At 35.6% G+C, this 17,558-nt stretch overlaps 1 protein-coding gene across 3 annotated transcripts in view; it reads left to right on the forward strand.

Annotated features, from left to right (window-relative positions):
* The window catches only part of LOC141120431 (catenin alpha-2), an 863,441-nt gene that overhangs the window by 756,668 nt on the left and 89,215 nt on the right, over positions 1-17,558 (forward strand). For 2 of the 3 annotated variants that reach the window (XM_073611011.1, XM_073611013.1), the window contains one exon: positions 9,037-9,180. The exons of the other annotated variant lie outside the window; for it this stretch is intronic. In XM_073611011.1, coding sequence (XP_073467112.1) covers positions 9,037-9,180 — 144 coding nt within the window. The remainder of the gene's footprint in view (positions 1-9,036; positions 9,181-17,558) is intronic. 3 annotated transcript variants of the gene reach the window in all.

Raw genomic sequence — 17,558 nt, forward strand, 5'->3', positions numbered from 1 at the left:
TATATTTTAATAATTTTGTTTTGAAGTAACAAAATATGTTTATACAAGGCACAATATTAAAAAAATAGTGACAAAAAAAAGTTATTGCAAATACAAAATTGCATTTCCCCTCAAAGGTCAACTTCTATAAGACATCTCACTATCAAGTAGAAAGATCTCAACATTAAGTTCTCTCAGGTGAAAGTACCGGCAGAAATAACAATTTAACATAGAAGGATGAAAATCATTAATATGGTATTTTTAAAATATATTTTTACTAGATGTATGTGCCTCATACTGCAAATTCTGCCCCGTGTTGACAGCACATTTTCTTCAGAATAATTCTTATTTATTTAAATAAATAAGCCATACTTCTAAAAATGAGTTATGCTGCGTACACACGAGCGGAATGTCCGACAGAAAAAGTGAGACGCAAGCTTTTTATCGTATATTCCGATCGTGTGTAGGCCTCATCGGACTTTTTTTTTAGAAAATTCTGACGGACCTAGTAATAGAACATGTTCTAAATATTTCCGACGGAACCAATTCCTGTCGGGAAAACCGCTCGTCTGTATGCTGTTCGACCGGACCAAAAACGACGCATGCTCTGAAGCAAGTACGAGACGGAAGCTATTGGCTACTTGCTATTGAACTTCCTTTTTCTAGTCCCGTCGTAAGTGTTGTACGTCACCGCGTTCTGGACGGTCGGACTTTGGTTTGACTGTGTGTAGGCAAGACCGCTTGAATGGAATTCCGTCTGAGTTCCGGCGGAGAAACCTTCGGAGTTTATTCTGACGGCAAAACCGGTCGTGTGTACAGGGCATTAGTCTCAAAGCACCGTCCTATATTCATGGCAACATTTACATATGTTATCCAGTTTACTGCCCTGTGTTGATAGCACATTTTCTTTAGAACAGTTCTTATTTATTTAAATAAGTAAGCCATACTTCCAAATAGGAATTATGCCGCATACACACGATCGGATTTTCTGACAACAAGCTCACATTTTTCGAACATTCCCCGTCGGAAAATCTGATTGTGTGTACGCGGCTTTACTCTCAAAGCACCGTCCTCTAGTCCACATATGTGGTGCAAAAGTCCATTTATCATAAGAGAATAAAAATCCTATTGCATTTTTTTATTTTGTTTTTTTTTTTTACTAGTTGTTTTATAGGCTTTTAGTAAAAATGATAAATTATAATAAAATACAATATTGCATGCAACTGATTACAGTAACTAGCGCCTTTTAATGTATTCTTTATTTATGTATTTAATTTTATTGGAATAAAAATGTAATAGCTCTATACCATAAAAGTTTACTTAAAATATCCCTCTCAACAAATAAATTAATTATAGTAACTGTCTTGTATCTTGTAACCAGGACTGATGTTGATGCAAAGATCCATTATAGATCCATTACAGAAAAGTCAATATAAATATTAACCATGTTCTTTATATGTCTGTATCTAGCCTTGTATAATGGCGCATTAACTTGAATGTCCTCAATAAGGTGGGCTCTAATATATTCGAGCCCTTAACCGTTCAGCATGTTTTCTTCTGTCCTTTCTTTTGAACAAGACTGTAATTATCTTTTGATTATCCTGTAATATATTCTCTGTTGTGCTCTACCGCCTTATTATCATCACAGAAAATGATGCAAAATTATTTATCCGATTGTCTTGCCTGCACTGAACATATACTTTTGGGAACGGCTCCTTAACGAAAGAATGTGTGTAGACGATGTGATGAGAATTTAATGGTACCCAAAACAAAATTACTTTTTACTCAAATTAGTAATTTTACTCACCTAACCACCAGTTTCCCAGCACTTTTACATAATTTTTTGCGGCAAGCAGGCATCAATATATTCCTATAACAAATACAGTTATGATTACACAAATCATAAAAATTAACATATCTTCCAGTATTTGTAGGTGCTTGCATCTGACTAAATACACCTTGGGAAGCTAGACTTAAGGTCAAGGGCTGCATAATGCATTTTCCCGCTGAAAGAGATGGTTGAAAGTTTATTTTCTGCATTATTATTTTTAAAACCTAGAAGATAGTGAACATCCTCTCAGGTCCCAGCATGGGTGAAATTTGCAAGTAAAAATATATTTTTTTTACATAATAGTATTCAAATAGTTTCATATTTATAAATAATTATAAAAAAAAAAGTCCAGTTGCTGCTTGAAGGTGAAAGAAAAAATACAGGTAATTATAACATTGTTATAATCTTTTTTTTTTTTTTTTTTTTTTAATAAATATGTTAAGAAAAAAAATATTTATTCATGTTTACTCTCTTTTTGGCTTCACTGTTTAAATAAAAATATGTTTAAATAAAAATATATTTGGGCCGGTCGCGGAATGCAAAACTGTCCCTGACCACAATTTGATGGTCCCCTCCTAACCACAACATCCCTTACAGGCTTGCACTAAGCTGTTGAAATTTAATTTGTAACATTCAATACTAACACCTTCCAACTGGACTTGGTGTGATTATTTTTTTGATAAAGTAAGTAAAAAAAAAACAAAAAAACTCATACAAGTACCTATAACTTTGAACCATAACTTATATTAAGCTGTAAAGTTTATGAAAAAAATTAAGCAACAAAAAGTAATCTAAAATATAAGTCGCAGCTGATTTATTATGAATAGATATAGCTCTATTGCATATCAATTCAAATTGATATTATTATTATTAGTTCATAAAAGTTGTTCCCAATAATAATAATAATAATGAATACAGGCAGTCCCCGAGTTACAAACATTCGACTTGCATACGACTCCTACTTACAAACAGAGGGAGACAACAGGAAGTGAGAGGAAATCTACCCCTAGGAAGGGTGCCATGGTTATGGAGTAATCTTTGTCTGTCAGCTTACCTCTCCTCCATGTGTTCACCGTTAGAGGCCAGCCACACTCACCTGACTGCTTATATAATCTTCCCTCAGCATGGCTCCACCTCAGCCTCTAATTAGGAACACTATATTAACCTGTGCATTGCAAGCCAACCTTTGTGTGTTTAGCTTTTGTGTGCTACTTGCTGCGTCTCCTACGTCTGCTTCCAGTTACCGATCTTGGCCTGTTCTCGACTATCCCTGTCTGCTTGTGACCCTTTGGCATGTACTATGTTTATCCTTGTCTGCTAGTCACCCCGACCTTTGGCTTATCCCTTTACTATCCTTGTTGTTCCAGTCTGCTGCTTCCTTCCTCTTTCTCCCATAGTCTACCGTGAGCGTGAGCTGTGAGACCCTGGAGGCCGCGACCTGGAGCCAGACTGCAGCGCAGTCCATCCTCACCACTAGAGGCTCTGGTGAACACCTGCTGACTCTTAGACTCCGTTCCCTGGGGAATCTATGCTCTAGCTCCCAGTGGGATCTGTGTTGATGCTCCAGTAGACCTGCTTCCTGAACCTCCCAGAGTTCAAACCGCAGCAGTCAGTCCTAGGGTCCGCTACCTTAGCGGTGCACTCCTGACTCCTATGGAGTGCATCTGTCACCTGGACTCAGGTGACCTGACAAAGGGAAATTCATTCCTATAAGAGTTATCTGGGAAAAAGGTGTTATCAATGAAGCTTTATTACCAATACTTGTTTGCATGACAACCCAAAATTTAGAAAAAGCCAATTGTCACAGGGACAGAATGTGAGACAAAATCTTCTGAACAGGGGCACAGACACCAAAACAAACATTACAGGGGTGTTAAATCTTCCCTATGCTCTCCAGAAAAATGTAAAAATATATTTTTTTAACTGATGTTACATGTAAAAAATGTACCTGTTCCAACTTCCATACAAATTCAACTTAAGAACAAACCTAACTCAACAAAGTTGTTTCTAACCCGGGGGCTGCTTGTAATATTATTTCTATGCTTTATTTATGTTTTTCATTTCATTGGAAAACAAATTGATGATTTAGTAGCTTTATACCATAAAAGTTTACTTAAAATATTTTTCTCAGCAAATGAATTAATTTCTTAACTGTCTTGCATCTTCTAACTAAGACCGCAAGCAAGCCCACAAGCAAAGTCTAGAAATTAGAATATCAAAGGATATCAAAAGTTATTCCAAGTGATAATAATAATAATAATAATAATAATAATAATAATAATAATAATAATAAAAGCAGTTTATGTATTAAATTGCAAAGGTGTTGAAAATGTTCAGTTAGCAAAGCTAAAAGAAACATTCAGCTGGACTTGTTCAGTAAAGTTTACAATGTTTCACCACTCATCCATAAGGCTTTTTCAGTTCAATGAGAGTTGGGAACATAGCCAACATTAACACCTGCATGGGCAAATCTAGTTACCTTAGCAAAGTGAAGTTGTGTTCACACTAATCCAGTCATGTAGGGATACAGTCTTGTATTTTGTAACTAAGACTGATTGCAGATTCCAGAAGCTAGAATATCAAAAGTAACATTTAACATTCCAAGTAACAACAACAATAATAATAATTGTTACTATTATTATTATTATTATTAGTATCAAAAATCTTTTTAAATGTTACTCGAATATTAAAAAGCACTTCATGTAATAAATTGCAAAGGTGTTGCAAATGTTAATTTAGCAAAGCTAAAAAACACATTCAGCTGGACTTGTTCAGTAATGTTGAAGATGTTTCAATACTCATCCAAGAGACTTCTTCAGTTCAGTAAGAGTTGGGAACATAGCCAACGTCAATACCTGCATGGACAAATCTAGTTCACTTAGCAAAGCGAAGTTGTGTTCACACTAACCCTGTCATGTAGTGATACAGGCATGTATCTTCTAACTAAGCCTGATTGCAAATTCTAGAAACTAGAATATCAATAGTTATTCCAAGTAACAAAAACAACAATTATTATTATTATTATTATTATTAATAATAATATTATTAGCAATATATATTTTTTTATGCAACTCGAATATTAAAAAGCAGTTTATGTATTAAATTGCAAAGGTGTTGAAAATGTTAATTTAGCAAAGCTAAAAATACATTCAGCTGAACTTGTTCAGTAATGTTGAAGATGTTTCACCACTTATCCAAGAGGCTTTTTGAAGTTCAGTGAGAGTTGGGAACATAGCCAACGTTAATACCTGGATGGGCAAAACTACCGTACTTACCTTAGCAAAGTGAAGTTGTGTTCACACTAACCCAGTCATGTAGTGATACAGTCTTGTATCTTGTAACTAAGCCTGATTGCAAATTCTAGAAACTAGAATATCAAAAGTTATTCCGAGTAACAACAATTAAATTATTAATAATAATAATTTTTATTATTAGTAGTATTATTGATATTATTCGCATTACAATTTTTTAAAATGTAACCCGAATATTAAAAAACAGTTCATTCAATTGCAAAGGTGTTGAAAATGTTCATTTAGCAAAGCTAAAAAAACACATTCAGCTGGACTTGTTCAGTAATGCAGTAATGTTGAAGAGGTTTCACCTCTCATCCAAGAGGCTTCTTCAGTTCAGTGAGAGTTGGGAACATAGCCAACATTAACACCTGCATGGACAAATATAGTTCACTTATCAAAGTGAATTTGTGTTATATATATAATGCTAATAATATTAGTAATAATATTTGTTTAAATGTAACTCGAATATTAAAAATAAGTTCATGTATTAAATTGCAAAGGTATTGAAAATGTTAATTTAGCAAAGCTAAAAAACACATTTAACTGGACTTGTTCAGTAATGTTGAAGATGTTTCACCTCTCATCTCAGAGGCTTCTTCAGTTCAGTGAGAGTTGGGAACATAGCCAACATTAATACCTGCATTGGCAAATCTAGTAAAGTAAAGTTGTGTTCACACTAACCCTGTCATGTAGTGATACAGTCTTGTATCTTGTAACTAAGCCTGGTTGCAAATTGTAGAAACAAGAATATCAAAAGTTATTCCAAGTAACAATAATAATAATAATTGTTATCATTGTATTAATATTATTAGCATTGTATTTTTTTATTTTTAATGTAACTCAAATATTAAAATGCCGTTCGTCAGCTGGACTTGTTCAGTAATCTTGAAGATGTTTCTCCACTCATCCAAGAGGCTTCTTCAGTTCAGTGAGAGTTGGGAACATAGCCAACAGTAATTCCCTCATGGGCAAATCTAGTTCACTTAGCAAAGTGAAGTTGTGTTCACACTAATCCAGTCATATCGTGATACAATCTTGTATCTTGTAACTAAGACTGATTTGCAAGCTCTGGAAACTAGAATATCAAAAGTTAATCCAAGTAACAACAACCACAATAATACTAATAATAATAATAATATTAATAATAATAATAATAATTATTATTATTATTATTATTATTATTATTATTATTATTATTATTAATAAAATTATACATTTTTTTTAATTGTAACTCAAATTGATTTATTAAAGCCTGAGGTGCTGTGAACTGAAATTATTTTGTCTAAGATTTACTATAGTGGTAAGCTGAAGTAAACCTGTGTCTTCACCAAACATCCAATCATGTGCAAGGGAACTGAAAACAGGGAAACTTCTTAGCATGGATGGAAGTTGAAAGTAATTTAATTTCATGTTCCTCCTCACTTAGTAAATCTGGTCCAGTTTTACTTTGCTGCAATTTATTAAATCAAGCCTTATATGAGTAGAGTATGGATAGATAAACTGAAATGTATCTGACATGCAAGATTCGCATTAGCCCACATTTAAAAAAAAATAATTGTATTAATAACATTTCAAATTCAAAACTATAATCTAAAAATCATTATATTTTTATAGTCACATTCTACATTTTTCAATTTATCTTATATACTTTTTCAGACTTAAAGGGTTGCATGTTAAGGATTTGAAGTTGTATATTTAAAATGTAACATTTGGCTATATGTATTTGAGAAAGTGATTTGTGTGGGAAGTGGAAAAAAGTAATGTAGGGGTCAAAGAATTCATTTTGCACCTGAAATGATAGAATTTGTGTCATCGTGTAATAGATAACTTCTAGTTCAAGATTGCTTTATTACTGCGGGTTTTACAGATGCCATAAAAAAAAGTATGTTGTGTTAGAACTATAAAAAAAGAAAGTGAAAAGTTTTACCACTACAAATGATACAGTTATTTTTCTTCAGCATTATGTCTTATGTTTAGAATGTAAAAGCTTTTAAATAAAGGTACATTTTATTTAATGCACTTCTGCATTAAGATCAATTAAATGAAATGTATTATTTAAAGGAGACTCCAGTTTTGCTGAAAAAAATCTCTTAAAGGCACCAATAAATTTCAATTTGTTTTGCATAATGCAAAGAAGTGTCAGGACAGAAATTGATGGAAAATTTCTCAGACAAAAGCAAAAAACACATTATAGTGTAGTAAGAAAGGGTCTGGCCATAGATGGATCTTTTTTTTCTTTCTGATTTCTAACAAATAATGTATTAATAAAATTTACAGCAAAATGCTATGTAAAATTCATGATATTTTACATTATACATTATTATTTTCTTCGTATATACTTTTTAAAAAGACCTAAAGGATTTTAAGTTGTATATTTAAACATTTGGCTATGTACATTTGAAGAAGTCATAAATTTACTTCTGTTGAATGGGAGAGAGGTCACACATGGATCGAAATTCAGCATCAACACACTCAATGTTTATTGCTAGTGGCTATAACAGCTGACAATAATCCCATCCTAAAAAAAGCCTTGCTAGTTGTACCCCAGTCGATCGATGGATTGACTTGGGTACAATCAGCCTGCCTATACATGGTTCGAATCTTGGCCAGTTCCCGCTGAACCAGCCGAGATTCGAACCATCTATGACCAGCAAGTGTTTTTGCCTTGCCCTACTCTATCCACAACTAAAAACATTTTTTTATAGCAATGAAATTACAAAATAATATTTCTATATAATTCAATAACAAAAGTGGAGTTTCCCTTTAAATTCTGCAGAAAAATACACTCTATACTCTTTCAAACTTCTCAGCTTTTAATTATAAAATGTAGATATTTGTGGACATGCAACATTGATATATTTCCTATTCAAGAACATTGATATGGTAGACTTTTACAGTTTATAAGTCATGTGTTTTGTCTGTATTAACTTCATACTTATAAAAATCATACATTTCTGCCTAACTCCTCATTAAAGAGAGACTATTTCGCTAACATAACTGCTGTATGCTGACTATGGATGGGTGAATGTAATATTAGTATTAACAAAAAAAAAGAGAAAGTTGTGTGTGAGATGATAATGTATTTGGGCCACGCACATCCATGTGAACCTAAACACACACACATTTATAAATATTCATACGTTCATTTTGTTTTATGTTGATGTTTTCATTTTTCACATCTGAAATGGATTTTCCTAATATTATTATTTATTTATGTATTTATTTTTTATGACACAGTAAACATGGCGCTGTGGAATTAAATTATTATTTATTTTTTGACACGCTAAACATTGTGCTGGGAATATAAATTAGAATTATTATTATTTACTTATTTATTTTTATGACACAATATTGGGGTCTATTTATTCAAATTTTCACACACTTTCTCAAAACATTTTTATAAAAAAATTGATTTAGTTAAAAAAAATGTGTGAGCCTTGGCTGAACATTGTGGAAATATTTTTGAAAATATTTATAAATAGACCCCTAAGCATGGTGCAGAGGATTAAGTTTTGCTTTAGCGAGATACATTCACCCATCCCTAGCAATGACATCACTGGCTATCTCAAAAAGTGGTCAAAATGCTCTGCCCAATCTCTGGATTCTCTTGAAGAGTCAGGTAATGGAGCCTAATCTGTGAACCAATTTGTTAAGCCTGTATGTTTTTGGCCAATGAAAAAAACAAAAACAAACTTTGTCTCAAAGCACAAAATCTCTCTGAGTTTAACAGCTAGTTAATAATATTGCATATATATGCAACAACAAAAAAAAAAAAAATACAGAATGTTTCGTGTTTTTTTTTTCCAATATATACAAGCCTCTTGCATATATACATATTTTTTAAATTTTTTTGCCTTTCTTCTGAAGAAGCCTGAAAAAAAACTCTCTTTTACTCTCTTACCCTTTCTCTCTTCTATATTTCTCAAAAATCAGCCCGGAGTGCAGAGCACTTTCACTACCTTTTATGACGTAGCAGGTGATGTCATAACTGGCAGGGATAGTCAACTTTCCCTCGACCTACTCCCCTCCTGCAACGAAGGAAATATTTTCAGCACTGGAAGCCGAGACTCATCTATGGTAAGTAATTTCAACTTTAATCTGCATCTCTAATAAATTTGCATTCCTTTTTTTTTTTTCTTTTTTAAGGAAATGTTTGCTTCCTGTGCTTGGCGTGGCTCTTTGATTGCACTTTCTTTCATTTTTTTTTTTTTTTTTTTTAATAAAGCTTGGAGTGAAGGATTTATAGATAAACTGTGATCTTCATTGCAGCATCACAGATATGCCTCATTTACTTTCAGTTTTATATATCTGGAAATTAGGATTAATGGTGGCTGCTTTGCATTTTTTTGGAAACGGCACTTATGCTTGGCTCTTTGTGTATTTTGTAGCCTTTTTAAAAAAACCTGATAGACTGTTTTGGATCTTTTCCTTTTTTTTTCCTTTGCTGCCTCCTGGGTGCCTATTAAACCTGTCAAGATGTCAGAGATATTGCACAAAAGGGCAGGGGAGGGTCATGTGAAGGTTGTAGGCCCACGGGAATTTCTGCTTTACTTCTTTTTTTTATTTTATTATTTTCTTTTAAACCCTTTGCCAAGTCGCTGTGTGTCCCATAATTTTACAAAGAGAATCGGCAAGAGGCAATAAGGCATAGTACATAAATCAAAGAGAAGGAGCATGATCACAACCTTTTCAATGCAATGCTCATCAGTTTGATTGATGGCAGACTGTCAGTTCTGCAGCCCAAAGTCAAACTTGGACAAGCAAGGACATTTTACGTTTAGGAATAAAAAATATAGATGGCTACATTCTGGTTGTCAAATAATGTACAATGTAATATATTGTGTAATATAATTTTTAACTAATTAAACTATATATATATATATATATATATATATATATATATATATACATACAGTATATATAATTATATATACACAGTATATACAGTGGGTATAAAAAGTCTACACACCCCTGTTAAAATGTCAGGTTTCTGTGATGTAAAAAAAGGAGACAGAGATAAATCATTTCAGAATTTTTTCCACCTTTAATGTGACCTACCTATAAACTGTACAACTCAATTGAAAAACAAACTGAAATATTTTTTTTTTTTGGGGGGGGGGGGATAAAAATAAAAAAATAAAATAATGTGGTTGCATAAGTGTGCACACCCTCTTATAACTGGGGATGTAGCTGTGTTCAGAATTAAGCAATCACATTCAAACTCATGTTAAATAGGAGTCAGTACACACTACCATCATTTAAAGTGCCTCTGATTCACTCCAAATAAAGTTCAGCTGTTCTAGTAGGTCTTTCATGACATTTTCTTAGTCGCATCCTACAGCAAAAGCCATTGTCCACAGAGAGCTTCCAAAGCATCAGAGGGATCTCATTGTTAAAAGGTATTAGTCAGGAGAAGGGTACAAACATATTTCCAAGGCATTAGATATATCATGGAACACAGTGAAGACAGTCATCATGAATTGGAGAAAATATGGCACAGCAGTGACATTACCAAGAACTGGACGTCCCTCCAAAATTGATGAAAAGATGAGAAGAAAACTGGTCTGGGAGGCTACCAAGAGGCCTACAGCAAAATTAAAGGAGCAGCAGGAATATCTGGCAAGTACTGGCTGTGTGGTACACGTGACAACAATCTCTGATATTTTTCATATGCCTGGGCTATGGGGTAGAGTGGTAAGACAGAAGCCTTTTCTTACCAGGAAAAACATCCAAGCCTGGATAAATTTTACAAAACAACATCTGAAGTTTCCCAAATGCATGTGAGAAAATGTGTTATGGTTTGATGAAACCAGGGTTGAACATTTTGGCCACAATTCCAAAAGATATGTTTGGTGCAAAAACAACACTGCATATCACCAAAAGAACACCATACCCACCGTGAAGCATGGTGGTGGCAGCAGCATGGGGCTTTTTTTCTTCAGCTGGAACAGGGGCCTTAGTCAAGGTAGAGGGAATTATGAACAGTTCCAATACCAGTCAATATTGTCACAAAACCTTCAGGCTTCTCCTAGAAAGCTGAACATGAAGAGGAACTTCATCCTTCAGCATAACAACTATACAAAGCATACATCCAAATCAGCAAAGGAATGGCTTTACCAGAAGAAAATTAAAGTTTTGGAATGGCCCAGCCGGAGCCCAGACCTGAATCCGATTGAAAATCTGTGGGGTGATCTGAAGAGGACTGTGCACAGGAGATGCCCTCTCAATCTGACAGATTTGGAGTGTTTTTGCAAAGAAGAGTGGGCAAATATTGCCAATTCAAGATGTGCCATGCTGACAGACTCATACCCAAAAAGGCTGAGTGCTGTAATAAAATCAAAAGGTGCTTCAACAAAGTATTTGATTAAGGGTGTGCACACTTATGCAACCATATTTTAGTTTTTTAGTTTTACTTCCCTCCACCTAAAAGATTTCAGTTTGATTTTTCAATTGAGTTGTACGTTTATAGGTCACATTAAAAGTGGAAAAAGTTCTGAAATTATTTATCTTTGTCTCCTTTTTTTACATCACAGAAACATGACATTTTAACAGGGGTGTGTAGACTTTTTTTATCCAATATATATATATATAAAACTGGTATTAATATTTTATTTTACTACATATATATATATATATATATATATATATATATATATATATATATATATATATATATTTATACATATAACCTTTACTTTTCTATTGTTTGTCCGAACTTCTTTTTTTAAACTCATTTTTCAATGAGCATTTAGGAGTTCAGTGGGCTGCCATACACAGAATGTTATCTTGAACTATACATTCTGATCAGAATGTCAATAGGAAACCACTTACCTTCTAAGCAGGGAAAATTCCTGGGATTACGCACAGATTACTTTGAGGTGGATGTGCTAAGCAGCTAAAGGATAAATGGGCAATGGTGTGTCGAGTAGAGGCTGAATGGATTGTCTTGAATTCACCTTTTTATTTATATCAAAATAAAGGTGGAATCCATGGAGTCTAGAGGAAAGGTAGCGTAAACATTACTATAGAGAAAAGCACAAGACCTTGAGAAACGTGCTAAAAGTATAAAAGACCTAAAAGCTGTATTTTTTTTTTTTTTATTACAAGTGGGAATAATTTTATAATATGGTTGTACAGAGCAATTATAGCTTTCATATTGTTTAAGTAAAGTAGTCCTTCAAAACTATTTTCGATTTTTTACTGTTTACTACTTTTGTGCAAGAGGATCAAATATAGAGAGGAGGTAATAGATGCTCACTATGGATAATTAGAACACTGTTTTGCCTAGCATATTGCAGAACCGCAAAGAAGTTGTTTAAAATGTATGAAGAGTTTTTTTTCTCTTTTTTAGGGGTCTATTTAAGAAAACTGTAGAGTGCAAAATATGGTACAGCTGTGCATGGTAGCCAATCAGCTTCTAACTTCACCAGATTTTGCACTCTCCAGTTTTCGTAAATCAACCCCTTCATTTTTCGAAAGAATAGGAAAGGATAAGAACCCTTGTCTAATTTGTATTTCTATCTTTGCCTTTAGTAGGTACAGTAGATGAAGTCCCGGCTAAGTGAGCTTATCATCTTTATTTGTCCTAGTGACCATCAGTGACTACAGAAAGTAATAGGGTGTCCAATATTTTGGAACTGTTACCAAAACAAGAAGTGAGAGTACGTTTTTTAATGGTGAAACCTTTTCTGGTGTCATCAGATTTCCTTATCACTACAAGTTGAATCTCTTGGTCAGGAAGTGAAGGGAAACTTAAAGAGTTGTAAACCTCCAAAAAAACAAAAACAAAAAAAACAAACCTGCAAGACAAAGGCATAATGAGCTAGTATGCATCATATACTAGCTCATTATGAAATACTTACCTTAGAACGATGCCCTGGATCGGCGCTGGCACACCACTGACAGGGTCGACATGTTTCCCGGAGTTACTTCCGTATTTGCGGACTCCGACGCTATGATTTGCCGGAGCTGCGATTATGTCACTCCTTCGCGTGTGCACGGGAGCCGCCGGTCACGACACGGGCCCTGAAGAAATGGCACAAGCAGGCTGTTTCTTCAGTGCACATGAGCCAATGACGTCGGCGGCAGCGTATACAGTAAACATCTCCAAACGGTGCAAGTTTAAGCTATATTTACAGTACCTACAGGTAAGCCTTATTATAGGCTTACCTGTAGGTACAATTAAAGAGGAAAACTTTACTTCCGCTTTAACCAATGACACAGAGACAGCAAAAAAAAAAAAAAATAATAATAACATTTAACCCGATAGAACATCAGTGCCTGACCTCACAAATGCTCTTCGGGGGGAATGGTCAAACATTCCCATAGACACACTCCTAAAACTTGTGGACAGCCTTCCCAGAAGAGATGAAGCTGTTATAGATGCAAAGGGTGGACCAACTCAATATTGAACCTTATGGACTAGGACTGGGATGCCAAAGTTCATGTGCATGTAAAGGCAACCGTCCCAATACTTTTGACAATATAGTGTATATGGGGTGGCAGGGCAGATGGCTTGTAATGTCTAGGCCGCTGCATATATGCATCTCTGTGTTGTCCATTGATGCCCCCCGAACTGTGACTGAGCTATCACTGACAGCTAAATGTCACATGATGATGATCGGTACCTGGTAGGATGGGCTCCCTATGATTACAGCATTGTGCAGCAGATGACAGTGCTGGAAGATTAGGAGGCCCTCGGGAGCTTGTTTAAGGTGCCGGCTGTTGGTGGCATAAATGGGTAACTTGCAACCCCCATATGCAGCACATGCTCACCCTAGCTTCACGGCCACACCAGTCCATTGGGCTGTCAGGAGTGAATAAAATAGCCACACTTCCAGGTATTGGGGAGCATGTGTCTCATACCCCATCCTCCAACCTGACGGCACTAGTGCTTGGTAATTTGCCCCAGCACTGTCACATGGGGCAGGGAGGGAGCCCTTAACCCCGTGTGAGCACCAGGATTCATCCTGCATCTTACATGGGGCTTCTTCTATTCAAGTCTAGTCCAAGAACAGAAGTAGCGGGGAAGCAAAGAAAAGGTGAGTATATGAAGCTGTTTGATTCACAGGCTTGCTTTATAATAATTTATTTCCTACTACAGGCTCACACATTTCCACATTATTTTTTATCCTTAACACATTAAACACCCACCCAAAAAAAGCAGACAGTTGAACAACTTTTCACTCTAGATACTATATTCATTAATGAATGGATCTTGTTTTGGTTCCATCTTCTCGTTTAATCAATTTATTTTTTTTGTTTTAAAAGTTCTCCTGCTTGATTATTAAAACATAATTCCCCATGCCAGGAACCACTTACTCATGCTCTGGGGAATGTCAGTTCCCAAAATCTCTTATTTTATTCCTATCACATTATTAGGTTAAATGCTCTTTAACAGGCCTGCATGGACGCCTAATGCTTCTGAAATATTCTGAGGAACCAAAACAGATTAAATGTAAATTAAATTTTGTGCAGAGATAGAGGTAAATTGAGTAGTGAGTAAATGGTAATAAATATATGTATGACAATGATGTCTGCTGGTGTTGTATTTAATTTAGATAGGACATGTACAGATACAGCAGGTATATGTTTCTGAGGAATAATCAGACTCCGGTGAGAAATTACTGTTCCTATGTATCAAGTTCTTAGCTTACCACCAACATAATAATAAACCGGGTTAAAGTGTAATTCTAGTTTTTACTCTGAAATAGAGTGAGAAAAACCATAAAACCTTTGTCAGCTGTTTCATAGATTTCTTCTCACCTGCCACATGGTCGGTGGTTTAGGAAGACTCCAGGCAATGCTAAATCCCAAATGAAGGTTCAAACTTTTCCATGGTCTATTTAAAACACCGAAGAAAATAAATGTTTTTTATGAAATTCTGTTTTAAAGCTCAACTTCGGGGCAATAAAAAAGTTTACCAATGCAGTGGGGCTGTGCCTGCACTGCACGGGTCAACTGAAAGTTTTGTCTAGAAGGAGAAAGCTTATACTCACGTGATCCTTCGCTCCACTGGAAAATGGCGCTCCCCCGCAGTCCAGTGTTCCTGGTCTATGGGCTTACTGATATCAGGAACAGTCCACAACTCAAAACCGCTGCAGCACGGGGAGTGACTGACCAGTCTTGTGTGGGAGGATCAGAGGATTAGGTAAGTATATCACCCTTCTCCTCTGCCCTAAACAAAAACAAGCAGTTAAGCCGTGCAGCCTCATTGCATTGCCTAGAGAATGCTTTAAAGAAGGCCATCAAGAATAACCTCTCATTAAAGCAAAACTAAAGTTAAATTTGAAAAAATTGCTTGCCGTAAAGCTTTTTTCTTCCTGTTTCCCAATTGCACACACAATAAATGAAATACCACAGATGCTGGAAATAAGAGCCGGGAAAAGCTGACCACGTACTGCATGTGGAAGATATGTTATCCATAGCCAGCCCAATAGAGAAGACTGAAGATTGCAAACCCAGAAGAAGACTGGATAAGGATGGCAGCAGCATTGATGGAACAATGAGGTGGAGCATAAGCTTCACGTCACCGAAAGAGGGCACTTTAGCCTCCTTTCACATTATGATGAGGGCTTTGGGAGTCCAAAACAAGTTTAAGTCAGCTTTAAATAGATTTGGTCCCAGCCCCCAAGGGACTTACCCCTTAAGTACCTGTTTGGGTACCTTTATAGTTAAAAATTCCCATACTGTTTCTCATTGATCAGACTTTAAACAGAATTATTTCAGCATAGTGGTGATTGACTCATACAGCTGATCTCTGCCCTTAACACTTGTTCTTCTATCCCATGATTAGTGACTCCTCTGAAAGTCATGCGCCTAGTCCTTGGAAGTCTAAAATCACAATCTCTGCTTTATATTGTAGGTGGGAATTAGGTGTACCAAATGCAGAAGGTTTACCAGCATGGTGGTTTGACTAGATAGGTTACATTTTTGGGTGGATTGCTAGTTTGCTCAATGACGTGCTCAACTCTTGCTTTAAAGAAAACATCTAGTCTATTTCCAAGTTAACCTATGAAGATAAAAGATGATAGTCGTAATTGTCCAATTTCAAAACCATATCAAAAGTGGCAGCTTTAGTTAGATTCTTTCATATTGTCTTAAAATTCTATTAGAAATGTTGTAATTTCTACATTGAACTGCAGGACATTCTACTGCTTAGCCGCTTAAAACGGTTTCCTTCTATACACAACTGATGGACCTCGTCTTTTATGTAGTCCTTAAATTCTAAAAGTAATTTGCTAAATCCTTATTTTGACCTTAGATATTTTTATACATATTAATTAGGTCATTGCTAAGGCTTATCTTGTTTCTCTGAAGCTACACAAGTTTAGTTTTGTCATGTGTGACACCTCACACATGACATCTCTATCCATTTTATTAATTTGGTTGCCTGCCTTTGAACCCACTTTGAATGTCCTTACACTGTGCGGTTCCTGAGAATATATATCATATTCATGATATGGCCATACCAAGGACATCTTGAGTACAAAATTATTTTTCCAATATGGTATCAGGGTCTGTTTTCCTTACAAGAACATATACACATTTTTCTGGTATCAGCCAACTAATTTTACACCTTATTGACTTATGTATGTGCAGCCCTCAGATTTTAATTAGGACCGATAATTATTCAGTTGAATATTAATGAATATGATGGATGATACAGTCATACAAGGGTTATGTTTTGCATATGGCTGTCCCCAACAGAATGTGTCTCTGCATGTGTCCCTGGTTATATCACATGTGTCCACTGTACCCCCTTTGAGGTTTGGGAGTTACTCAGCTTGGACATAGTGATTGCAATACTGGATCACTCTCATCTTCCCTCCATCTCCTCCCTGCTGGTGGGCACGGTCAGAAAGTTGCCCCCAGATTTATAGTCACCCTATCAAATACAGTATCTCACAAAACTGAGTACACCCCTCACATTTTTGTAAATATTTTATTATATCTTTTCATGTGACAACACTGAATAAATGACACTTTGCTACGATGTAAAGTAGTGAGTGTACAGCTTGTATAACAGTGTAAATTTGCTGTCCCCTCGAAATAACTCAACACACAGCCATTAATGTCTAAACCACTGGCAACAAAAGTGAGTACACCTCTAAGTGAAAATGTCCAAATTGGGCCCAATTAGCCATTTTGCCTCCCCGGTGTCATGTGACGCGTTAGTGTTACAAGGTCTCAGGTGTGAATGGGGAACAGGTGTGTTAAATTTGGTGTTATCGCTCTCACTCTCTCATATTGGTCACTGGTAGTGCAACTTGGCACCTCATGGCATAGAACTCTCTGAGGATCTGAAAAAAGAGTTGTTGCTCTACATAAAGATGGCCTAGGTTATAGGAAAATTGCCAAGACCCTAAAACTGAGCTTCAGCATGGTGACCAAGACCACACAGCGGTTTAACAGGACAGGTTACACTCAGAACAGGCCTCACCATGGTCGACCAA

The sequence above is a fragment of the Aquarana catesbeiana genome, linkage group LG01 (assembly GCF_042186555.1).
Source record: "Aquarana catesbeiana isolate 2022-GZ linkage group LG01, ASM4218655v1, whole genome shotgun sequence".
NCBI classification, from domain to species: domain Eukaryota; kingdom Metazoa; phylum Chordata; class Amphibia; order Anura; family Ranidae; genus Aquarana; species Aquarana catesbeiana.